At 37.2% G+C, this 9,167-nt stretch overlaps 1 protein-coding gene across 4 annotated transcripts in view; it reads left to right on the plus strand.

The window, feature by feature from the left end:
- The window catches only part of dgkg (diacylglycerol kinase, gamma), a 113,648-nt gene that overhangs the window by 85,117 nt on the left and 19,364 nt on the right, over nucleotides 1-9,167 (plus strand). For 3 of the 4 annotated variants that reach the window (XM_079618112.1, XM_079618110.1, XM_079618111.1), the window contains one exon: nucleotides 7,988-8,078. In XM_079618112.1, the coding sequence (XP_079474238.1) occupies nucleotides 7,988-8,078 (91 nt within the window). Of the gene's footprint in view, nucleotides 1-913; nucleotides 1,045-7,987; nucleotides 8,079-9,167 lie in introns of those variants that run through there. The other variant, XM_079618113.1, reaches the window with a different exon arrangement.

Here is a 9,167-nt window from a genome sequence, read left to right on the forward strand (position 1 = left end):
AATCTGTAAAACTGTGCCACAGGAAGTGTGTTTGAGTGGCAGTGACAAGTACTGTAGATCATATTCATGATATGACAGAGAATGGGTCCTGTATACAGAGCTCTGCTGTAAAACTCTGGGGATGCTGGGGTTTACATAAAGATGGATGACACCCACCACCACTCAGTTTACTGTATTTGAGTGAGAACCTGTCACGGCAGCACAGCTTTTTAATGACTTTTTTTTTTTAAATAAGTCCCTAATGACTCATACACGATCTGAATTATGGGACCTGCCTGGCTGAATTAACTAGTTAATGTTTCAGTTGTTCATAATTCATGCACCTAGATTTCCACAGCACATTAAAAACGGTGCAATGTGATGCCAAACGTCCCGTGGTTTCTCCACAATGCTGGGTTTCTAGTCTCCCTCATTGCAAGCTTCATTCAAATGTGGCTCATTTGCAGTTAAGTGATTGACGGACAGAGAGCCCAAAATAAGAATAATGGAATTATGTCCTCAGCCTATTTAAATCATTCAGTGTTTAATCCCAGAGTGAGTCACCCAGAAACATAATATAAAACACTGCCAAACCAAATGCTTCATCTGCTTTTCTTTGTTCTGCAGATTTAGAATAGCTAGCCAGTGCATCTGCCAATCTACAGCTTTCTAATGAGGGCTGTGCTCAGTGTTTTTAGGTTTCGAGAATGCGCTCTCAGAGGCAACGTGTCACCAGATGGTACATAAATGATGGTTGCCATGGAGTTGCATGATTTATCCTCAATGAACCTGTGCATGTGACATGTTTCTGTCCACCTGTTATACTTCACTCCTGTGGAAACAGAGGACAGAACAGCATAATCATGCACTTGGTTAAAAGTTAAATGTGTTTATATATAAGTGCATGTGTTAACATCCACATGCATTCCCACAGTGCCGTGGGATACGCGGGGGGAATACGTGTGACTTCTCTCGCCTCGGTGCTCAGCGATCTGTGTCAGTAGTTGGTCTACAGGGAACCCGCAGCCCAGGTGTTAATGACCGCGAATGCACAATGGACCCGAGCCTCTGTGTCCGCACCTCCCAACGGGGCAGCCAGAGGAAGTTTTGGATTAAGAGGTGTCAAATTGCCCCATAGAAAAGAAAAAAGCCTTCTAAGTCAGTTTCTCAAGAAAACAATGGCAAGAAGATGAGAGGTAGGGTTGAACACAGAGTGGGGGCACATGGGGGGGGGGATCTTGTTTCTCCTAATATCGTGGTGGATTACATTCCCACACTTTATTCCTTTAGTTTTGTAATGTTTTCTTTTGAACACCAATTTCAAAGTATTTTATTGGCATAACTGTTTCTTATGCAGTGTAGCAGCGCTACAAAACTACAGCTACAGAAAGAAAAGGTTCCTGTAACGGTGATAAAAAAGAAAATCTATAATAAATGAAAAACATTTAACATTATTAACATTAAAGAACATTCGGTATTAGCCATGACTGTCAATAGATAATGTACTGCATAAGATAAAAAATTAATAATCTGAAATCCATTTGAGGCCATCTCATGTTATTTTATTGTGTTTAAAGTAGTAGCAATAATTGTCTTAACCATTTTTTTCCCCACAAATAATATCCATAAATAATATAAATTCCAAACCTTGTCATCTCCAGCCATTAAAGCTCTACTGTAGTTATAATGGTAAAATTTGCAAGAGAAACAGCTCAGTTGAATTATTAATGTCGAATTATTACATTTCTGAATGAATACTTCACAAATACTTTGTATGTGGCAGTCAGTGAGGGGTGGGGGTTGCATTAAAATGCATTTATGTGTGCCTCAAAGAGCCATTTATTGATTATCAGCATGCAAGTGGCCGACAGGGAAGTCAGTTAGGCTACTGTATGTTCACATTGATCTGTGAAAAGCATTGGGCTTTCACCATGTGCTGTTTAGGGTCAGGTAGATGTCCCTTTTTACTCTGCAGCATGTTCTTTGCACTATAAAAATCAAATGTGGCATTAAACATGCCATTAACAGCTGTGCTCTGAAATACATTTGTCTGCTATGACTCCTCATTTGTCCTGCAGTAAAACATTAGTGGGGTTTTTTCTGCTTTTTTATGATTGTTTTTTGCAGAGACATTACAAGTTCATACAAAAATAGTCAATCTGTTGTGTGTGACAGTTACTTTTGCAGGTATAGCTGAAATACACTTCTGGGTGAAAAACCCTGTAAGAATGTACGTTTTGTAATTTTCTGTCAGCTTTCAAATATCAGGGTCTTTATAACAGAGGTTTTGATCATTTGTCATTGGTTAAAAATGACACATAAATCTTGCATTATGTTATACAGTAGAAAAAGAGAAATTAAGATATTGAATAAATGAATAAAAAGACTTCTTTTGTGAATTTATCAACTTTCTCTTCCCGGTTAAATTAGTTAATTAAGGTAATACATGTCATGAGATGAAACTGTACTGTTACAACACGATCATGTGACCGATAGAGGAAAGGGCCAAATATGGTCCTGACCCAAGCTGCCGTCTGTCTGCTCAGCATGTGAGCATGTGTTTCATAACCCCTAAGAAGGTGTCTAGGTTATGTCTATGTGAGTAAGGATGTTTGTGTACTGTGTGTGTATGCGGTGGCCAATTCGTTGTGTATTTTAGTGCAAGGACCGTATGCGTGCGTGGGTGTGCATGTGCGCAAATCCCTCCGCGTGCACATATGTGTGTGTGCCGGGGCTCAGCAGAAACCCAGCGTGGCTGTGTTCTGGAACCTGTTGTTCCCTGCTGCTCCATGCCCGTGGTGGGGAGGGATAAATATATGCTTCCCTTCCTCACTGCCTCTGGCTGCTGCCAATAGAGCAGCCCAACAGAACGTACCCCCTGCCCTGACCCTCCTTCCCACACACACACACACACACACACACACGCACACACACACACACCCTTGCTGTGGAGCAGGTCACAGACAGACCGTGGAGGAGCATGAGCTACCTGGAATCAGACTAGTCATAAAGCTATAGCTGAAGATGTGCTGAACTAACTGCTGTAAAATGTTCATTTGACCCCACCTATAAAGATGCCACAACACAAAATAAATGGTATAATAATAACAACAACAATAACAATAATCATTATTATTATATAATTAAATTAGTTTTTTAGTCATTAGTATTATATTTATTCATAATAATATTATTTTTTTATAATTTGTATTATTATTCATTTTATTTGATACAACTTTTTACAACCTTGTTTACAAAGTGATTTTCAGAAGAAATGAGTCAGATCAACAAATGAACTATAGTATGCCTGGAATTCAAAAATAAATATTTAAAAATTAGTTGTTGTTTTGCGCTGTAGTATCATCTTTATTGGATAGTTATTCATATAATTAAAAAAATTATATTATTATCCATTTTATTTGTGTAAAACATTTTACAACATTGTTCACAAAGTGCTTTTCAGAAAAGATTTGTCAGATCAAGAAATAGAATAAGAGATTAATAATGAATCGTAATTAAAAATGAACGTTTAAATAATAATACCATTATTATATTAGTTATATTATTAACAGTTATGTATCTTGATAAATAAATGTGTATAATATAAATTATATTTAACATTATTATCAATGTCATTAATGTTGTTGCAAGTGTTTTTAAAGTGCTTTTCAGAGACAACAGAACTAATGAAAGACACAACTGAGTTCAGAGTGTTCTGATGGAAAGCAGTCACATTGATCCATCTGACATGATGCTCAGCCTTGCCAGATTACAGTGGAGATGTTCACACTGCAGCCTTTCTTCTCTTGTTCCCATCACAAGAGGTTCATCACATCTTATCTTTAACCCCCAACTGCCCTCCTCCCTCTACAGCACCCCCGTCCTTAAAATCACTCCCATTTGAGCTGTCAGTCAAAGTCTGTATCAGAGTCCCGATCAGCAGGATAAGAACTGAGCTGCGTTGTGACTGATTGCCACAGTGATACAGGGCCGGCGAGCTCACGGGTCAAAAAGTCATCAGTCTCTGAAGGGATTATGGGAGATGGTTATCTTAGTTCGATGACCAGCAGGGTGTGTGATTGCGTTTGAGGAATGTGTTGGTTAAATTCAAAGGTTCGCTGACCCTTAACATCTACATCTCTATGTGCTGATCCAGATTTAAAGCACAAGTCTTGTTCGACGGCAGAAAACACTCAACTTAAAATGATTCTGCATGAAGCCTTTAGTCCCTATAGCTTCCTCCAGGCCTTTGCAAAGCTCAGAAGATGATTTGCTTCTTCTAACAGGATGCTAACAGAACTTTTTTCCCGCATCAAACTTCCACTGGAGGTGGTGTGGAAAGAGAAACCCATGGCTGATTGTTTTATTATTATAATAATTGTTTTCTAGAGCTTCTCAGATGAAAGTTAGCTAATTGGGTTAGGCAGCTTGACCCTGTTGAGAACACAGTGCGGGTTTAATTGTGAGCTCAAATCTGCTCATAATCCCTTAATTTGACAGAATGGAGGTAGCAAGTTGCTGGAGTTTAACTGAGGGAGAGGACAACAGAATGAAGTTTTAAAGGAACAGTAGCAACACACCGACTTAACAGTACTTTACTTTTCAGTAGCGTGACAGTGGCTCGTCTGTTTTCAAAACAGAGTAGCTTTTCCAGTAACAAGCTAAATTTTTTCAAACAAGTAGCAGAATATCACAACAAAACTCTGCATTGCTATTTTTGTCACATTGTATTGCATTACATATTGCATTACAGCGGAGCAAACTGAGTCAAACACTCACACTGCCCTAAAATGTCTGTTATTGGCATAACACCTGGGAAGTCTGATTCAATTAAAAGAAAGAAAGAAAATGTACTGCTGCTGTTCATCACCAGTTTTTTTTACTCTGTAATTTATATTATTATTTACATTTAGGAATTGAACACACTTTTCTAAACAAACTGACTTCATTAATGCATTGAAAATACATACATTTTAGCAATTCATGAATTCCCTGGGAATCAAACACAGGACATATATACATGATTCAATATTATATAATAAGTTATAAATGATAAATGAATATCATATTTTGTTTAAATAATTGTTCAAATTTGCAATTTAGTGCTGTCAAAAGTGTTTTTGTGCTATTAAAACTGCTCCGATTGAAGGAGGAAAAATCAACATTGCTTCCCCAACACTGTTTTTAAGTATTGAAAACCTGAGAACAATAACATTATACCATGCTTTATTCCAGGTCATTGACGACAGACTTGTACTGTCTGAATTTCTTTTCACAATGCATTTGCATAATTTGACATCAAACATGAAGCATCAAAGCATTTTCCTCAAGCTTAATTTGTTAAACATAAAAAAAAACATGAATGTGAGAGACTCATAAGCGTGTATCAATCATTAACTTATGTCAGCCATCACTTGTACTTCTGGCTCTTGTTCCTGAACCTCAGCGGATTACGTGCTTTATATAGTTGATACTGATGTTTGCTCTTGTGTCCATCCCTTGTGGGCCTGGAGAAGCCCCCATTGCATGGTGTCTATTATGCAAACAATAGTGTTGTCATTATCAGCAGAACACCCCTTTGCAGGGCCTTGTCACTGGCTGTCACCATCTGATGAGTGTAAATTGCCCTGTTTCATAATAACCGAAGTGAAAATGCAACATGCTCAGCAGAGAGAGAATTGATAGGGTCCCAGTGTTGCAAATCCGTTTTTTTATTAGTGTTTTTTTAATCTCATATATATATACACTGAGCTGAAGCATAAGGTCTTCATTTTAGATTTGCCATATCCTTCTGTGATATATTTGGCACCGTCGGTTGTCCTCAGCTGGCTCCTCTCAGTGTCCCAGGAAGCGTTAATGTCAGATTGTGCTCAGGTTGCCGATGGTGGCTCTGGTTTCTTTATGGAAGCTGAGGCCAAGTTCACTGTCGCTCATGTCCTCTCACACCTGTCTGCCTCAGCTTTCCTTGTAGCATATCAATATTTCAGAAGGCCAGGGGAAGGGCAGAGGGTGGCAAAATGAACTGGCCCAAAGGCCCCTTGGTCCTAACCATAACCTCAACGGTGTCCTCAAGAATGAGCAAAGATTGTAATTGGTAAGACTAGACAGACTGAATCGTGTTAAACACATTTTTTTTTTCATTTTGTTTAATTAAAATGATTGTGACAGAGTTAGGCCTGTTTAATTTACAAGTTCACTACCGTTCAATAGTTTGGGGTTAAAAGTTTTTTGAAAGAAGTCTTTTATTTGTAAAAACAGTAATATTTTGATATATTATTACAATTTAGAATACATGTTTTCTATTTAGAAATGTTTTACAATGTCATTTATTCCTGTGATGGCAAAGCTAAATTTTCAGCATCATTACTCCAGTCTTCAGTGTCACATAATCCTTCAGAAATCAGAATTCTCAAGAAACATTTTTCTTATTATTGTCAATGTTGAAAACAGTTGTGGTGCTTAATATTCTTGTGTAAACTGCGATACCTTTTTGCACGATTCTTTTATGAATAGAAAGTTCAAAAGAACAACATTTATTTGAAATAGAAACCTTTTGTAACATTATAAATGTATTTACTGACACTTTTGATTAATTGAATGTGTCCTTGCTGAATTTCTTTTTAATTTCTTTAAAAAAGAAAAAGTTTACTGATCTCAAACCTTTGAACACTTTAGATTTAAATGAATTGTGGATTTACCGTCTAAGAGTTCTGTATGCTTTCCTTGATTAATGAAATTGTAAAAATGTGATGCTTTAAATAATAATTCCGCTACTAAACTAAACAAGACTTTTGTAAATTCATGTTATGTGTGGTTGCAAATGAAGTACATTTTTGATCAGAGTTAGATCAGAGAGCGGTTGTCTTTTATCCGTTGACAGCCCAAGGCTCTGTTCATCCCATAATATTTATTTTCACGCCAGCATTAACATTGGGGTGTGTAAACGCAAACTTGTTTGTTGTTCCAAGGATAGACCAGCTGCACGTTGAGTCATCATTTCTGTCGTGTGTTCATTATGACTGAGCTTGTGATGTTGAGTTCTAAATCATGTTGTGCAATGTGCACTATTACTAATTTATCAATTACTCTTTTGAGGTCATCTAAGAACATTTAGACGTACAGGTGTCGGCTTTTTGCCATGTTAACATTTCAGTTTTGACTTAAAATGAGCAAAAACTGTACACATGTTCTCCAGGTTAATACATACAGTTGCAATCAAAATGATTCAACCCCCTTGACCATTTTGCTGCCGAGAACAATTTAATTAAATGTTTTTATGAAAACAGTTTATCAAAGGCATCAGTAAACTATTATAGAACGTTTATTAAAGGGATAGTTCACCCAAAAATATTGTAATCATTTACTCACCCTCATGTTGTTCCAAACCTGTACGAGTTTCTTTCTATTTCTTATGAACAGTTGACGGTAGCAACTGACTTCCATAGTAATTGTTTTCCATAAAATGAAAATTAGCCCATGATTTACTCACCCTCCAGTCATCCTAGGTGTATGACTTTCTTCTTTCAGACGGATACAATCGGAGTTATATAAAAAAATGTCCTGGCTCGTCCAAGCTTTATAAATGCAGTGAATGGCTGTTTCTGTTTTGAAGTCCATAAAAGTCCATATATCCATCATAAAAGTGCTCCACGCGGCCATTATAGAGCTTGGAAGAGCCAGGACATTAATAATGACACTATCCCTTTAATACACATTTGAGTGATTCAGAGAACGTAAAGTTGATGAAAATCGAAGAAAAAATATATAATTCGTTCTAAACAACCCCTGTACAAAATTATTCGCCCCCCAAAATTAGATAATTTTGTGCAGAATCTTTTATTCTTTATAACTTCCCATAAATGTTTTATATTTAATGTCCCCACCAGTTTAATACAGTGTAATTCAATGTTGAGATGTCCCTGCGCACAGAATATTCCACAGAGGATAAAACTGTTGTTTAAATTCTTTGTTTAACTTTTGACTATTTTTGTTCTCTCTCTCTCTTCAGGATGAAAAACAAGTTGTGGTACTTTGAATTTGGCACCACAGAGACCATCTCAGCCACTTGTAAAAAGCTGAACGAAACCATTGAGGTGGAGGTGAGTCCAGGACATTTAGCCCATCAATAGTGCCCTGTTTTACTTGTTTTACTTAAATGTTGTAATTATATACAGCCACATTCACAGTCTTTTAACTGTGTATCGGGTCAGTATGTCCACTGAACACTTCCTTCAACAAACTGAGATTCATTAATGCAGCTGGCTACAGTATCTACAGTAAACCTCAGCCAGCTCTTACGCAGTCAATGTTGAGGGAACACGTCAGAACGTCTGTCTGAAAGCAAACAGTGGCAGATGACCTCTGTTGACAGCATTCCCATCATGTGAAAGTTGCACACTGGCCAGTTTGTGTCTGTGGATAGATGTATATAATGAATAATGCATGATGTGATTGACAATGACGAGTATTTCTTTTTTTTTACTGATATAATATTATTTACTAAAGTGCTTGCTTGATATGTCATCAAGACAGATTATAAAGAGGCTAAATTAACCACTCTTGTATAATGAATAGGAGAAACCATAAATTGCCTTTTTCAGTTAAAAGAAGCAATCGTCTTTTTGATAGTTTGATTTGAGACAAATATATGATTATTGTGCAATTTATTACTGATTTGAACAAGATTTATTTGTTCCCCCAATTCTGGTACATAAGAGCTGTACTTGAATGTTTACTACCTACATCAAAACAAAAAAAGCTGCCAGGGGGCATTGTCAACATGGCCGCCAAATGAACTGGCTTGCCTTAAAGGGACTTTGATTCCGACGGAAGAGGATGATATTTCACAACTGTTATGAAATTAGAAGAGCTATGAAAACATCAGCAGTTAAGGAATTTGCATTAGAAAAAAAAATGCTGTTTTTTTTCTCCCACTCTTGTGTGGGATCTCAAGCAGATCAAGGCATCTCATTATGTCGTAAACGTGTCAGCGTTCGTCTTTTGAAGTTTGTGTACTTTTCCACTGTACTGACGCCCTTGGTTTGATTCAGGGTGGTCTCTGACATCATAAAATACTGTACACCATTTCTATTTTTGGATCGCCGGCGGGCATTTTCACATCTCGCGTGTCTGGAATGCCATTGTTATTGATGCACCCATCCCAATAGTTAAAAACATGGATACAGTTT

Source organism: Phoxinus phoxinus (assembly GCF_949152265.1).
Source record: "Phoxinus phoxinus genome assembly, chromosome: 7".
In the NCBI taxonomy this organism is placed as follows: domain Eukaryota; kingdom Metazoa; phylum Chordata; class Actinopteri; order Cypriniformes; family Leuciscidae; genus Phoxinus; species Phoxinus phoxinus.